The sequence below is a fragment of the Otolemur garnettii genome, unplaced genomic scaffold (assembly GCF_000181295.1).
Source record: "Otolemur garnettii isolate 467f Iridium unplaced genomic scaffold, OtoGar3 scaffold00025, whole genome shotgun sequence".
NCBI classification, from domain to species: Eukaryota; Metazoa; Chordata; class Mammalia; order Primates; family Galagidae; genus Otolemur; species Otolemur garnettii.
The window spans coordinates 2,505,382-2,521,149 of record NW_003852420.1 but is presented as its reverse complement, the minus strand read 5'-3'; the positions used below and the strand labels follow the sequence as shown (position 1 = coordinate 2,521,149).

The window sequence follows — 15,768 nt, the reverse complement described above, 5'->3', positions numbered from 1 at the left end:
TTTTTTTTTTTTTTTTTTTTTTTTTTTTTTTTTGGCAGAAGGGTTGCTTACTGAAAAGCTCCATAATTATTTATAAACGTGTAAAGAGATGCCTGTAAGACTGGGGTAATGGTGGGATAAAGCTAATGGTGCCCTCTGAAGTATCCCACAACAAAGAAGAAAGGCACAACTAGCCTGCCTGAGTGGACTCTGGGATTGAAGGTCACCCTCCTGGTCAGATGACTGGACTGTACAAAACCACAGCTCAGGCCCACCACAGGCAAGGCTACTTACTTTGAATGGCAAAGTGAGCAGGATTCAAACTTTCCCTTTCCTTACACAAAAGGAAGGAGCTGTTTGTCTCTGGGATGGGCACATCCCAGTGTAATTTGGCAAAGCATCTCGGCAGCCCTCTCAGATGTCAGATTAGGGCAAAACTGGAAATGCATCTGCCCGGTACATCTTGCGTTGATTACTTGTAGCGCATGTTTCTGATTCATTTGCACATAACTCATCCAGGGGGTGTTGTAAGAGCTATGTGATGGCCAAAGGAACCCAAGGAGACTTTTATTATGTTTTTTAAACAAGTTTCTCTACATCGATTGTCTCTCAGAGCCAAGAAGCTGCATTCTTCCAGCCCCATGACAGACAGCAAAACTAGGCTCCATAAATCCAAGAGCAAGTTCTAACCTTGGTTCCAGGACAATCTGCTCTGCCCCGAGGGGTGGTTGTGGAGTCTGCAGGCTGGGGCTGGACTGAATGAGTGAAAATCATAGCTGAGGCAGCCTGGTCTTGAGGACCCTGTGCTCACATCCTGATGTAGCCTGTGGCAACCAGCCCTGCCAACACCTGTGACCTCTGCTCCCTTATACTCCTGAGGTAACACTTTTCAAGAGACAGTGTGGCAAAGTTGCTAAAACGCGTGGGCACTGGAACCAGATTCCCCATGTCAGCCACTTAGTAGCTCTGTCACCTTCTGCAAGTTAATGTGTCTGTGTGCCAGTTTTCCCCATCTGTAAAAAGCTACCTGTTGCTATCTAGCTACCACCCCAAATTTAATAGCTTGCAGCCATGACCATCAGATGGCTGTGGTCAAGAATTTGAGCAGTGCTCAGCCAACAGAGCTTGTCTCAGCTCCATGTGGTGGTAGCACGAGTGGCCCACCTCGGGCAGGAGGACACACACGGATGGCTCACATGGCCAGGGCCTTGGGACTGAACATGACTGACCTCAGCCTGGTGCCTTGGCTTCCCTCCACGTGGCCCTTTATGTAGTCTCTACATATGCAGTGGTCCAGGCTGAGCTAGCTTATGCAGTGATTGGAACACTCCAAGAGAATGAAAATGGAAGCTGCGAGACCTTTTAATACTTATCACCATTCTGTTCCTACCCATTGCATGCCAGCCCACATTTCCAGGGAAAAGTAGACTCTACCCCTTGGTGGGAAGTGTGGCACACACTTAGGGAGGGAAGAGATGTTATTGAGAGTTAAAAAAATTAATATTGACGGAGCTTTTAGAATAGCACCTGGGGAAGATTTTGTATTCAAAATACACTTCATTATGCTTATTTTAGAGTCTCTTGAAGAACACATACAGTCCATGCTGGCTACTTCTTGAATGAAAGGCTTCTCACCAATTTGGTCATCTGTAAATCAGGGACCCTCCTGATGGACTGTCTTCTCCCGACCCAAGGCCATGTCCCAGCTAGTGATGGAATTCATTTGGACCATCCCTGGCAGTCTGTATCACCATGCGAGCTCAGCATTCCTTCATGAGGGTTGTGTCCTTCAGTTCCCTCTGCCTTCTCAGACTTTCTTCCAAGGGTCACGTAGCTTGGAGCTGTTTACTCCACATTGACCCCGGCCTGTTCTGAATTCTTCAGGTCACCATAGAGGTGGTCGATGGTCCTGACTCTGAAGCAGATAAAGATCAGCATCCGGAGAATAAGCCCAGCTGGTCAGTGCCAGCCCCTGACTGGCGGGCCTGGTGGCAGAGGTCCTTGGCCTTGGCCAGGGCAAACAGCGGGGACCAAGACTACAAGTACGACAGTACCTCAGATGACAGCAACTCCCTCAACCCCCCCAGGGGATGGGACCATCCGGCCCCAGGCCACCGGACTTTTGAAACCAAAGAGCAGCCAGAATATGGTGAGTTTACCACCCAGTAATATGCAATTGGCGGGGAGAGTAAATGAGGGTGATGAGGCCTAAGGGATATTGAGCCAAGCAAAACCCAGTTTACAGCATGTGGCTTTTGGTCTCCTGAAAGGCATGCCTTGTAAAGGCTCTGTTCCACAGAAGCCCCAAGGAGGTACCAGAAGCCACAGTTTTCTGGAAAGACTATAATTTTTAAATCATACCAATTATCCAAGGAGAAACTTTTTTTAGGGTCTTTGGGGTTCTTTCTGCCTTTCCCCCCAAATTTTAGAAATCCTTAATTTAACTTTCTTACAACTTTCACTGTAAAAATTCACATTAAAGATCAATTTAGTAAAAGAGATATAGACAGCTGCTTCCTTTGACCAGGCAACTGTGTTATGTTTGACATTGGCAGTCAAATGGCCCTTGGGGATACCCACAGCAGGTATGTCATAGGTCATCAAAATAAGTGTGCCCCTCTGGTAAATTTCATACCCCCAAGTTGGGACTTCTAGTTCCCAGTGTTTTTAAAGTACAATAGGTGAGATAACAACTTCTAAATTCAGTAATTTAAAACAATAAAAGTTCATTTCTCACTTGAGTTTGGATGGGAGGCAGGGTAGGAGAGCTCACCTCCACTTAGCCATTCAGGGATCTAGCCTCCTCCCACCTTGGAGCTCTACCACCTGTTCCTCTGCATCCAACTAGTAGCCAAGAAAAAAGAGGGAGCCTGGAAAAGCCACCACATTCTTACCCCTCTTAGCCTGAGGAGGGGGTGACATGCATCAGATCTACTCAAATTCTATTGGTAAGACTTGGTCATATGGCCCCACCTAGATGCAAGAGATTCTGAGAAATTATTTTGTGTGTCCAAGAAAAAAAAGGAAACAAATTTGGCAAGCTTCTGGCCAGCCTTGGTGGGAAATTAGGCAGAGCATTATAAGAATATGTGATATCTCACAAATGCACCCATCATCATGATGTTCTGTGGCTTTATCATCCATTGGTGGACTTAGTAGTAAACAATGTATGAAGAGGATGACTTGTCTTAGTCATTAGCCATTGGCGTGCTAATCTTTACTCCCTTTTTCCAACAGAAAGACTGGTTATATATTGGAGAATCGTTTCTTCACATTAATAGATGATTCTAGGCAACTTCTGGAATAGCAAGACAATTTTTTTTCTAATGACATATTTAGTTGATCAACCAGCATTCTTCAATAGCATGTCTTGTGTCTAGCACCATGCTAAGTACTGAGAATCAAAAAATGAGCAAGACACATTACTTCCACAAAGAGGATCTCACCCATCTGTGGACAAAGGGAGAAAATTAGTTGATAGAGAAAAATTGTGCCATGATAGAGACATACATTGAATGCTAAGGCAGCAGAAAGGGAATACTACACCTCTTCCAGCCAGGAGGCTAGTGAAAGAAACCATCGCTATTCCCAGAGGAAGTCCAATATATCTATTTCCCAAGAGGAATTATTGAGCATAGCAGCCAATAGATGTATAGTGATTACCATGTCCTTCCTTCTTCATGGCAGTTCACATACATTATCTCCTTAAATCAATCCTCTGAAGCAGATACCCCATTTTACACATGGGAAAACTAAAGCCTAGAGAAGTGAAGCAATTTGAACTTTAAAATGTCTATTTGGCTCACAATTCTGATGTCTGGAAAAGTTCAGAATTAAGCATCTATGTTTGGCAAAGGCTTCAGGCTGCTTTATTTGGGAATAGAGGTAAAGGGGAGCCAGTATGTGCAGGGATCACATAGTGAGAAAGGAAGCAAGGTGGGGAAGGGGGAGATTATGTTCTTTTTAACACCCAGCTCTTTCAGGAATTAACAGATTGGGAACTCGTTCATTTCCATGAGGACGACACTGAGCTATTCATAAGGGATCTGCCCCCATGAACCAAACCCCTCTGATTAGGCCTTACCTCCAATAGTGGGGATCAGAATTAAACAAATGGTTCAGGGAGACAAACATCCAAACTATAGCAGGGAGTTGAGTGTATCTTGAAATGAATGCTTGGGTTGGAAGATAGGAATGGGAGGAAAAGACTAGTGATGCTGAATAAGAGAAACACAGAGAATGCCTGGATGCCAAGCTGAGATTGCTTAAGCTGTTTGCCCAGCCCACACAGAGCACTGTTTCTAAAAGTGGGGCTCAAATACTTGGCATCAGAATTACTCATTGCATGTTAGAAAAGGGGTCCCAAATCCTTCCCTATCTACCATTAGTCCTCAAAGTGCAGCCTCCAAACCAGTATGTTTACTGGCCATTAGTCTATCTTCTTTTGAAAACCTTCTTTTCATGTCCTTTGCCTACTTTTTATTGGGGTTGTTTGATTTTTTTTTTCTTGCCTATTTGCTTAAGTTCTTTATAGATTCTGGTTATCAGCTCTTTATCAGATGGATAGCATGCCAACTGTCTTCTCCCACTCTGCAGGTTGTCTATTCACACTACATATTGTGTCCTTGGCTGTGCAGAAGCTTTTTAATTTAACCAGGTCCTATTTGTTAGTTTTTGTTGTTGATATGATTCCCTTTGGGGTCTTCATCATAAGTTCTTTGCCTACACCAATGTCTATAAGGGTTTTTCCAGCATTTTCTTTAAACCAGCAGCATCAGTAGCACCTGTGCTGGAATGTGATAGAAATGCAGACTTTTAGGCCTCGCTCCAGACCTACTAAATCAGAAACTCTGGGGTATGACACAGAAATCTGTTTGAACTAGTGCTCCTGTGGGCCCTGATGCATTGAGGTCAGTGGTTCTCAACCTCAGTGCTCATTATATTCCCCTGAGGAATTTTTTTTTAACTTCCCTTGACTAGATTTCTCTCCAGATCAATTAAATTGGCATGTTTAGGGGTCAGCCAATATTTTTTCAAGCTCCAAGGGTTACTCTACTCTCCAGGTTGAAGGCCACTGCTCTCTGTCTCCTGAATGGAAAGGTCTAGAAGTGTGATTTGGAATCTGTTGTTTGCTTTTTTGTTAGTGACTTTGTTCATTCAGTGTCACCAGGGGATTCTCATGCTAACTTAAGTTGGAAGACCACCAGCAGGGGTGTCCAACCATTTTTCTTTCTTTCACACTTTGGAAAGATAACAGTTGTCTTGGGCCGCACATTAAATACACAAACACTAACAAAAGTTAGGAGCAAGAAAAAAATGTCTGAGCCTAATTTTTGTAATATCTGACACCCAAGATAAGCATAAAAGTCCTCATATAATCTGCATGTGGCCCCTGGGCAGTGGGTTGGACACCCCTAAAACTTTCACAGAGTACACCTTGCTGAATTCATGAACATTAAGAATATCCCCTCTATTTCAATCCTGAGGATAGAATTTCCTTCTGTTGGAGCAGTTACTGTGACTCTCCAGCCACCCTCCCCACAGATTCCCAGACCTGGGATACCTGTGGATCTCCTGGCATCAGGATTTTCCAGCTTGCCTGGGCTGCAGAGAAGCTCCTACCTTCTATAATTTGGAAGTGCCTATTAATATCTTCCCCATTGTTAGACTAGATATCAGGATTGCTACTATATAAAGAAAATCTTCTCCACACAGTGCCTATCAGATGTTAATGTGCACACAAACAGCCTGGGGTCTTGTTAAAACTGTGGTGCAGTCTCCGGGCTGGTAGCACAGTGGTTAACGGAGCCAGCCAGATATATTGAGGATGGCAGATTCAAACCTAGCCTGGGCCAGCTAAACAACAATGACAACTGCAACAAAAAACAGCCAGGCATTGTGGCAGGCATCTGTAGTGCCAGCTACATTTGAGGCTAAGGCAAGAGAATTGCTTGAGCCCAAGAGTTTGAGGTTGCTGTGAGCTGTGACACCTCGGCATTCTACAGAGGGTGACATAGTAAGACTCTATCTCAAAATAAAACAAAAAACAAAAACTGTGGTTCAGGAGGTGAAGGAAAAGGGCAGGAGCCCAGATGCAGCTGACTCTACCAGCCCTGCAACCATACTGTGAGTAGCAGGACTCTAAGCCCATTGGTAGGTGCTCAGCAGCATTTGCAGAATGAATGAATGATCACTGTTCTCAGAATAGCTCACAAAGGGGCATGGGATTTCCAGATTTTCATACAGCATCAGATGAGCTAAGAATTCCCTCTTTTATTTCCATCAGCAAGAAACTATCATTTTCTAAATATGTATCCCTATATTGGGTGCTATTGTAGAGGACACAGGGAGAGAACATACCTCCCGGGAAGGTGAAGTTCACGTAACAGCAAAGCAAGTTCATGTATCTAAGAACTTGCTAAAAGACAGGCTGAAAATGCCACAGGAGCTGGCCTTTGCGGAGGAGGTAGATCTCAGAGTTTTGAAGGTCAGATGTATTAAGAATTTAAATGTTTGTGGGCAAGGTGTATTTAAAAAAAAAAAAAACTACATGACATTAAGAGGATTCAATGGCATCTGTTGAATGATTTATAAAATACCCAACAGAAAACAGAATTCGTGATGATAGAGAAACATATGTGATGATGCCATGAACCAGCTCAATTATAGAAAGTATGTGTATGTGTGCAGCCAAAGTGAGCACAATATAGAAAGTATGTGTTTGAAATACCACATTTTAAATACTCACTGGGTAGATACTTCAGGTATCCAGAGCAAAGAGAGAGTCCAAATAAATACTTCTCTGACTAACCTTCTCAAATTACTTAGAATAGACTACATAATGAAATTAGGTGTGCACTGCTTATTGTTACCTGGGTTAGTGTTCAGTTCTTTGAAATTCTCTAACTGACCCTGATCTTATTCTAATAGAAAATTTCACAGTGATTTTGTTTCGGAAGCTTTTCTTTGTGTTGTTCAATTTTGGCCACATAAGTAGGTATTGTAGAGAAGGGAGGCCAACTTGCAGCAGAATCAAAGCTTCTAGAGTACCAAGCTTTAGAATAGGATATGGTGAGAGCAGACAGACTTCAGATCTAATCCCAGTTCTGCTGTGTGCGAGCTGTGTGACTTCAGGCAAGTACCTTAACCTCTCTGAGCCTCAATTTCCTTTTCCATAAAAGGAGGCAGTTTCCACCTACCCTGAAGAGTTATTGTAGGAGGTAAGTCAGTGTGGATAGACAGAGGAGCTAGTTAAGCAGGGCTTCAAAACTTGGTAGCCACTATCATCTAGGATAGCGCAACAGGCCACGTTGAAACCTAAGTCACTTTAATTTCCAGGACACTATAACTGGCCCACAGATCTCTAGTGCCCTAAAGCTATCAAAGGACTACTTTAACATTTCAAATGACATCTTTGAAACCCAGCCTACTGCACTGAGGATTGTTTCCTCCCTCCTTAAACTCTTTGATGTCACAGCAAGGGGTTGTCAAAGCACTGTATAAATGTTCCCAGGAACTGTTTTTTCCTGTCATTGTTGTTATCTTTGCAATTATTGCTGCTCACATTCATTTTGTGCTTAGAGCAACACTCCCTGGTAGGTGAGCAAATAAGAACAGGCTTGTTTTATTATAGCAGAAAGGAATACTATCAGTTAAGTTTTGTCCCAGTCTTGAAACTCCCTTTCTGTCCTTTGAACACATTAAACAAATAGAAGTCCCAAAGAGGAGGGTCCTTGCCAGGATGGTGCTCTGGGCCAGCATGCTATGGAGGCTCTGGGGTGGTGAGCTCACATATACGAGTTTTCCTAAGAGAAAGATTTATTTCATTCCTATCCTTAATAGAAATGATTAACTGTACCTGTTCTGTGCCTAACTTTGGGGGATTCATATTGAAAGGAAAATCTCTGGAAATGAAATGGCTTTGTGAGCATGTAAAATTAAAAACATGAGCAAGCCATTTAACTGTGATAATAAATCCTTGATAGTTCCAGAGTCTGGCAGCTGTCTAGAGAGCATATTTTAGGGAGGATTTTATGGTGTATTTGCAACAGTTAGTTTTTGCTGCTTAAGAAACCATCCTCAAAATTTACTGGCTTAAAAGAACAAAAAGGCGCTCTCTCGCTCTCTCTCTCTCTCATCTGTGGGTTGTCTGGAGGTGAAAGAATTAAGAGTTCTCCCTGGCTGGAAAGGATAAGCCCTAGTGCAAGGGCACTTTTCAAGTCTCTGTACACATCATGCTTTCTGCTATCCCATTAGCCCAAGCATGTCATGTGGTCCAGTGGGATGAATGGAAGAGGAAATAACCATGGGCTGGATTTGGAGAGACCAAGAACATGAGCATCATTTCTCACATCCTCTGATTTACCATTAACATTTAATAATTTAGGGCTGAGAAACCAAAACAAGAAATTATGACACACAGAGATTCCAATGTAAAGTGAGCTGAAAACCAAAATCTCAAAGTTCAGGGATAATATTTCCCCACATTTGTTCTCTCTGTACTTTAATGGAGAAGCAAGGCTGCAGGAGATTTCATGGTGGTCGAGGACCCTATGTTTTTGACATCACTTGGTTGTATCTTATGCTGGCACCCACCCTACAGGTGATGTGAACGCAGTCTGCCTACCTGATTGGGTAAGCTTTTTCTGACTTACCCGCTTTGCCCTTTTTCTGAGTATAAAAACATTATTTTATATAATCTGTACCTGTGTTTTTATTTTTGTCCCCTCCCCTTGCTTTTTTTTTTTTGGAGACAGAGTCTTACTCTGTTGCTCCAGGATAGAGCGTCACTGTGTTATATAGTTCACAGCAACCTTAGACTCCTGGGTTCCAGTAATCCTCTTGCCTCAGCCTCCCATACACTGGCCAGTACCTTTATATTTTAAAACTTACAGAAACGCCCAGCTAGTTTTTCTATTTTTTTAGTAGAGTTCAAGCAGTCCACCTGACTTGGCATCCCAGAGTCCTAGGATTACAGGTATGAGCCACCACACCCGGCCGATGTTTGTTGCTTTTAACAAACTCTGGCCCCAGTGGTATGTGCAGGATGTGACTGAGTATGTGCATGTGTGTGTATAACCCACCACACCTGGATGCAGTTGTGTGATTCTTCTAGGCACGTCTATAGCGTTCTCAGGACTTTACCAAGACAAGCCAACTGCCCTTCCTGTTGATGCCCAACAAGAGATGGTAGAGAGGAAGGAAGCCCAGGCAAGGGAAGGCAGCCCAGTTCCCTGACACAAAGCAGTAGTTTCAAACATATGCTTGGCTATGTGGCTGGAAAACCATTTCTTAGAAGAAAATCAAAGTTTGGAAAACGTCTTGTGTGGGGAGGGGAGAGAAATGGATGGGGCCCCAGGGGCAGGTGATGTGTGAGCAAATTCTGGCTCAGAGTTAAGGAAAAGGACCCGACCATGAAGTTCCCCAGCCCCTCTGACTCTGTTGAGTGGGCTGAGGCAACTTAGAGGCTTGTGTTTGCCTAAGGAGCATTCAGAGTGAACACCACGTAAACAACAGCCGGGGAGGCTGGCACAGGCCCACAGTTCAGGTAGAAACATGTGTGGATGACATTCTTGTGGGGCCTACGTAGTAACAATAGCCATGGCCTGTTATGAACAGAGGGTACTCCCTCTCTGCAAGGCACATGCCTGTAGCTCCACACTTGGCACCAGCAGAGGCCCCAAGGCTGTAGGAAGAATTGGACAGAACAAGAGAGATTATCACAATTGAAGGTGTTGCAAAGAGAGCCAGGTTTTAGAGAGCAAGGCCTTCGTGCTAGAGCCCAGGGTCTCCTTCCTGCTAATCTGATGATCTTAGACAAGTCACCGAATCACTCTAGGACTTTCTTTTACTTTTGATAAGAGAAAGAAGTCAGTCTTGATAAAGTACCAGCCTGACTTGGCCTCTGTTTTTCCTTTTGCACACCATTCATCAACGTTTGACGTACAAAGCAATTTACTCCTTCTTTGTGTTTATTAATGATTGTTTCCCTCTTCTCACTGAAATAATTCATTTCACCAGAGTGGGGATCTTGGAAAGTTCTACTTAGTGGTACATCCCAAGTACCTGGGATTGTGCCTGACATATAATAAGGGTTCAATAAATATTCACTGGATGGATGTGGAAGAGTGACCTCAAGGGGCCATTTCTACCTTCACCATTAATCGTTTGGTTGTGTAACAAACCATCCCATTGGTGGCTTAAAACAAGAGCAGTATATTCTCATGATTTACTTCTCATGATTTTGTGGCCCAAGAGTTCAGGCAGGCCACTGGGAAGCTCCTTGACTCTTGGTGGCACCAGCTGCATTCAGCTGTCCACTGGGAAGTACTGGAAGGTTCAAGAAGGATTTGGTCATGTCTGGTGTGTTACTGGCCCTCTATGTGTCTCCTCCCTTTCCATGTGATGTCCCATAATTCACAGGTTTGGCCTGAGCTTTTTCATAGTAACTGGATTCCTTAGCACAAAGGCCAGAAGCTGCCAGTTTAGCCCAGATTCTCAAGAAAGGGAAATAAATTCATTCTCTCTTTTTCTCTCTCTCTCTTTGGAAGTGGTCATGGTCATCTTTGGAAGTGGCCTAACACATTATTCCATGATCCCATGTGCTGTAAACATGTGCCTTCTCCATAAGCCTTTCCTGGGCACCATCTAGGGATGCACTGATCACCACAGTGCCCCAAACTTTCCGCCCTTCACAAAGCAGACCGAGCCCTAGAGTCATAAGCCTATTAGCTCCAGCTGCCATCCGGTTCCCCCAATGATAGAAGTGAACAGTGGGTAGGCTACTTATTGGGGAGATCTGAGGACTATTTGGGGTAGGTTGGTGACCATCTCCCTGGCTCCCTTCCAGATTCCACAGACGGTGAAGGTGACTGGAGTCTCTGGTCTGTCTGCAGTGTCACCTGCGGGAATGGCAACCAGAAACGGACCCGGTCTTGTGGCTATGCCTGCACTGCGACAGAATCAAGGACCTGTGACCGTCCAAACTGCCCAGGTGCGTTTACCTGGGGGTGTGGCTCCAAGTTCAAGAGGAAGCTTTTACCTTTATATTTTAAAACTTATAGAAATTGTCTTTTTAAAAAGGCAGGCTTTTTCCTAATGAGCCTTCTGACTAGAGCAAGACAAGAGATAATTAATAACGAGCTTAATGGATGAAAAGAAGGATTTTCTGTATCTAATGCACAATTGTAATGGCTGTGACATAAAGGACAATGCTACTTTGTACTTATTTAATTTAAATGAGAGACTCTGGTTAGTTTGGGCCTTTGATGTGGGATTTGTTTTGTGCCTTGAAGAGACACATGAAGACCAGACACACATGGTCTGATAAGGAAGCCAGGATAAGAGGCTTGACAGACAGCCACAGAAAAACCACATAGTTAGCCTTGCTCGTTATTCTCACAAGTGCCAAAGACCCCTAGGGGAGCAAACTGGGGCAATGTGGCCATTAATTATCCCTCTGTACTGCTCTGTCAGTGCTTTAAAAGCTAAACTAATTGCGAACTTGGTGAGAGGTCATATGGAGAGTGAGCAATAATGATGACTGACTATAGGAGTTAGCCAACAGGCCAAGTCTGGCCTGCAAGCTGTGTGCGTATGGCTGATTCATTTTTAAAGGGTTGTGAAGAAGAGAGGAACAGGGTGAAGAGGAGAAGAATGAAGAGGAGGGTGGGGAAGAAAGAGGAAGCAGCATCTAAGACCATATATGACCCACACAATCTAAAATATTTACTCTCCGACCCTACAAAAAAGCTTACCAAGTCCTGGCCTATAATTTACTATGTGTTCCCCATTGCCAGGTAGAATACCAGCCTAAAATAATATCTTAAGCCCTTTCAAGAAACCACACATTCCTAATGGCTTCATCTGAAAGAAATTTCAAAGACAAAAATCCTGATGCCTGCGCCCACACTTCTTACTTCTACCCCTTCACATACTGTTCTCAAACTGGAGATCTTTGGAACAAAAGAAAAGTGAAAAGTTCAAAGGGTTTCTGAGGAGAGAGAGGAAGGATGAGATTGGAATGAATGTATTCATTAGCAAAAGGGCTGATGTAGAAAATAGGGCTGAAATGTAAGAAGTAGTGGTCTGGCTCTACATCTGCCGTGCAGATGGATTTCAAAAAAGTGGGGCATCCATGGAGATGTGCTTCCTGATCTTCCCCTGTGGGTCCTAACGAGCTGTGGTGGAAGTCAGATGGGTGGGATTTGGAGTAGATGTAAACCAATAAATAACAACAATATGAGGAAGAGGAAGAGGAGGACAGGAAGAAAATGAAGAAGGAAGAAAAGGAAACTTGGAAGAAAAACATAAGGGAGGGATGGTAATGAAGGTAAGAAGGTGCAGCAAAAGAAAATAAAGATGAAAGAGAAAAAGTAGAAAAGATGGTAATGAGTAAGATTTTTTAAGTACTTACCTATCAAGCAAATTTCTAAAATTATATGTATTATTTCATTTGGCCTTCACAATGGCCTCATGAGATAGGTATGCATCACTGTACTCTTGTGACAGCTGTGGACACTGAGGCAGAGGGAGTTAACCTGCCCAGAGGCACATGGATAACAGGTAGTCGATCCACAATTTGAATCTGGGCAGTCTGACTACAAAGTCCATATTCTTTTTTTGCAGGGTTTTTTTTTTTTTTTTTGGCCGGGGCTGGGTTTGAACACGCCACCTCCCGCATATGGGGCTGGCATCTTACTCTTTTGAGCCACAGGTGCCCCCCAAAAGTCCATATTCTTAACCATTAAACTCTCCCACCTGCACCAGAAAGAAGGGCACTGGGCTCAGCCACACATGGACACAGGCAGCAAGAATTTGGGCATTCTCCTTGTCTCCTGTCACCACTGAGAGCAGTGTGGCTGGCAGCCCTCTTCATACGTTTTCTTCCCATCTGTCCTTACCCTCCCTCCATCCTTTCCCTTCCTTTGTTCCTGACTATGACAACGTCTCAGGATTCCCCTGGAACACAAGGGATTTCCTTTTTCAGGATCTTTTTTTCTTACTTGGTTTATTGATCCTCAGCTTTACTGAAAAGATTCATGGGACAAAGTAAGGTCTTTCTGGTCTGGCAGTAGTTACACTGTGAAAGTTTTTCCCCTGGGTCAACCCTACGGATAGGTTTGTGGAGCCTCATATAAATAAAATCAGAGACAGTCCTTAAGGGAAATCGAATCATCCCCCAGCAGGGAAACCAAAACTCCCCATCAAATGTCCTCCCTCCCTCCACTAGCTCCTCTTCTTACTGCTTCAGCTTGCATGTGATTCCTGTTGGTAACAGAAGTCAGGCGATAGTTTAGAGAGTGACAGTGGGAGTTTGAGGAGTTTGGGCAAGCCAGAAAGTTTGATGAAAACTGGGTTCAGTTCTGAAGCATCATCGACAATCTAGATGTCCTAGAATATGAAGTACCTGGTTGTTGGCTATGGGCTACTGTATCTTCAATGCCATCAGCAGACACTTACCATTTACTGCCCTAAGCACTTTCTTTACATACAATGTATTTAATTCTTTCAACCCTCTAGTTGGGGGACAGATTTAGTTCTTCTCATTTTGCAGATGTGAAAACTGAGGCACATAGAACTTTGAAACTTAAATAGTTTGTCCCAGGTCATGTGGCTAAGAGTGATTTTAACCCAGGCAATCAGTCATTAAAAACAAGGTATTAACCAATATCATATACCTACTGCTTCTGGTTTAGTTTGTCACCCTAACACTACCAGAGAGCCATGCAGACATATGTCCCCCGCTGCCCAGGCCTAGTGACTGAATTCCTTAGGACTTATTCAGGCACATTTGGATCTGATTTTGTGGTGCAAATGGTATCTGGGGTTTTAATATATTTTATGCGCTGCTACCTGCTTTTTACTGTTTCCTCTGTTGGCAAGTTTCTGCCCATGAATAGTAATGAATACAAAAAAGGCTTTGTTCAGGTGTATTTGTTTTTTTTATTGGGGGGGTGGCTCTTTCCATATAACTAGGGAAAAATGAGCTCTTCTCTGTGTTTAGGAATTGAAGACACTTTCAGGACAGCTGCCACGGAAGTAAGTCTGCTTGCGGGAAGTGAGGAGTTTAATGCCACCAAACTGTTTGAAGTTGGTAAGATTTATTTTTTTCTACTTCATCCAAATATTGACTTAGTGCTTTGGAGATTCCTTCTGCCTTTGCAATGCCATCCTTGGATCCATGTAAATCTTTTGTTTTTCTCTTCTGGTGTCCAATTCTCTCAGCATATTTCTCACTCAGGGAATACAATCCAAACAAGAGAGAGTAGTCTGTGCCTCCTACACCAGACTGAGCCCTACAGCACAGCTGTGTGCACCCTGCTCGCTGGACAGCCTCCCTAGCAAGAGACAGACAGAGACCAACCTCTTCTCTTAGCATGGAATCAGCCCACAGTAGGCGCTCATGCCACATGGAATCTGGTTTTCCTCAGCCTTTGCTAAGAGACTGCAATAAAATCAACAAATGGTGCCCTCAGTTCTCCAGCAGAGGGAGGGATGAGCAAAAGAGGAAATTTCCTCAATATTGTGTACTCCCTCTCCCTGCAAGAATATTTTATAAGCCTTGGGACACTCTGGTACTTGTCTGCTAGAAAGTGCTAGAGCACATCAAATAAACATGGACTATACAAAATTATTCAGGTGCCAGGTGCAAGCTTGTCTTCTTGAAAAGAGCTTCATGCAACTCTGCATGTAATTATAATATTGTAGAAGGGTAAAATTCTATTTTGCCATCCACCAATTCTTACTTAGCTTCTTCACTTCCGCTTTCCTCCTCAGCCACAAGTCCTAAGTCCTTTTCCTTTCTCTCTCTGTTCTTTTGTTCATAGCCCAACTGTTTAGGAGTCAATTTGGTAAACAATTATGTTCCTCAAAATGCCTGTAGGGGTCAGATAAGGGTCTCATTAGAACAAATCTAGAATAAAAAGAAAGACACATAAGAAAGTATGTGGGGAAATGGTGCCAACACTTTGATGAAAAGAAAGCCACACTTCCACAGTGGTGGGAGCAGTAGGGAGCACCAGGGACCACAGCAGATTTAGGCATTTCATCCAAAGAGGTCAGCGGTGGCAGAAGGCCCCTATTCGGTGCAATCTGACCTTAAGTATGTGAAGGGACTGGAGTGAGGCAGAGGCCCTGGTAACACAGGGTTTGCACGCTGCCTGGAGTCTCACAGACATGTTTGATTGGATTTGAATACCAACCCAGAGTTGCCAAATATTCTGATTTTCCAAGAGTCCCCAACCCTGGATTTTACTAGAGTCTATCTTAATTTTTTAAATGCTTGATAATAATTTATTATAAAAACAAATCCAATGAGGATGCAGAGGAACAAAGGAAAGGTGGAGAAATCATGACTTGCACAGGGTCAAATTATATAATCTAGTATACGCAGTGCATTAGTTTTCTGATCTGTAACTGTGCCTACCTCTCAGAACTATTGTAGAACAAAGTGAGTTAATATTTATAAAGCACACAGTACATGCCCATCACACTGACACCATATGTAAGTTTGGTTAATTAAAAATAAGTCAATAGATGTCCTACAAGTCCATGAATTATCAGGATCACTGCCCACCCTGGAGGAAGCATACAAATCTATTTTTTGAGGCCTCATGAATTTTGTTTCTGAAGATCTTGTCCTCTGAAGGTGATCCCACAGGCTTTGCAGATACTCCAGAGATTGAACTTTCAATCTTTCAGCAATTGCTTAGCCAAGGGGTGGCAGCCATGGAATTACAGACTGTGGACCCTATGCATTGCACTGTCTGTGTCCTTTCCCTCTTGATC

General features: G+C 43.4%; 1 protein-coding gene across 1 annotated transcript in view; it reads left to right on the top strand.

The window, feature by feature from the left end:
* ISM1 (isthmin 1) overlaps positions 1-15,768 on the top strand; it is an 81,027-nt gene that overhangs the window by 61,037 nt on the left and 4,222 nt on the right. Inside the window, exons 3-5 of the mRNA XM_003788008.1 lie at positions 1,864-2,128; positions 10,829-10,972; positions 13,985-14,074. Of these exons, the coding sequence (XP_003788056.1) occupies positions 1,864-2,128; positions 10,829-10,972; positions 13,985-14,074 (499 nt within the window). The remainder of the gene's footprint in view (positions 1-1,863; positions 2,129-10,828; positions 10,973-13,984; positions 14,075-15,768) is intronic.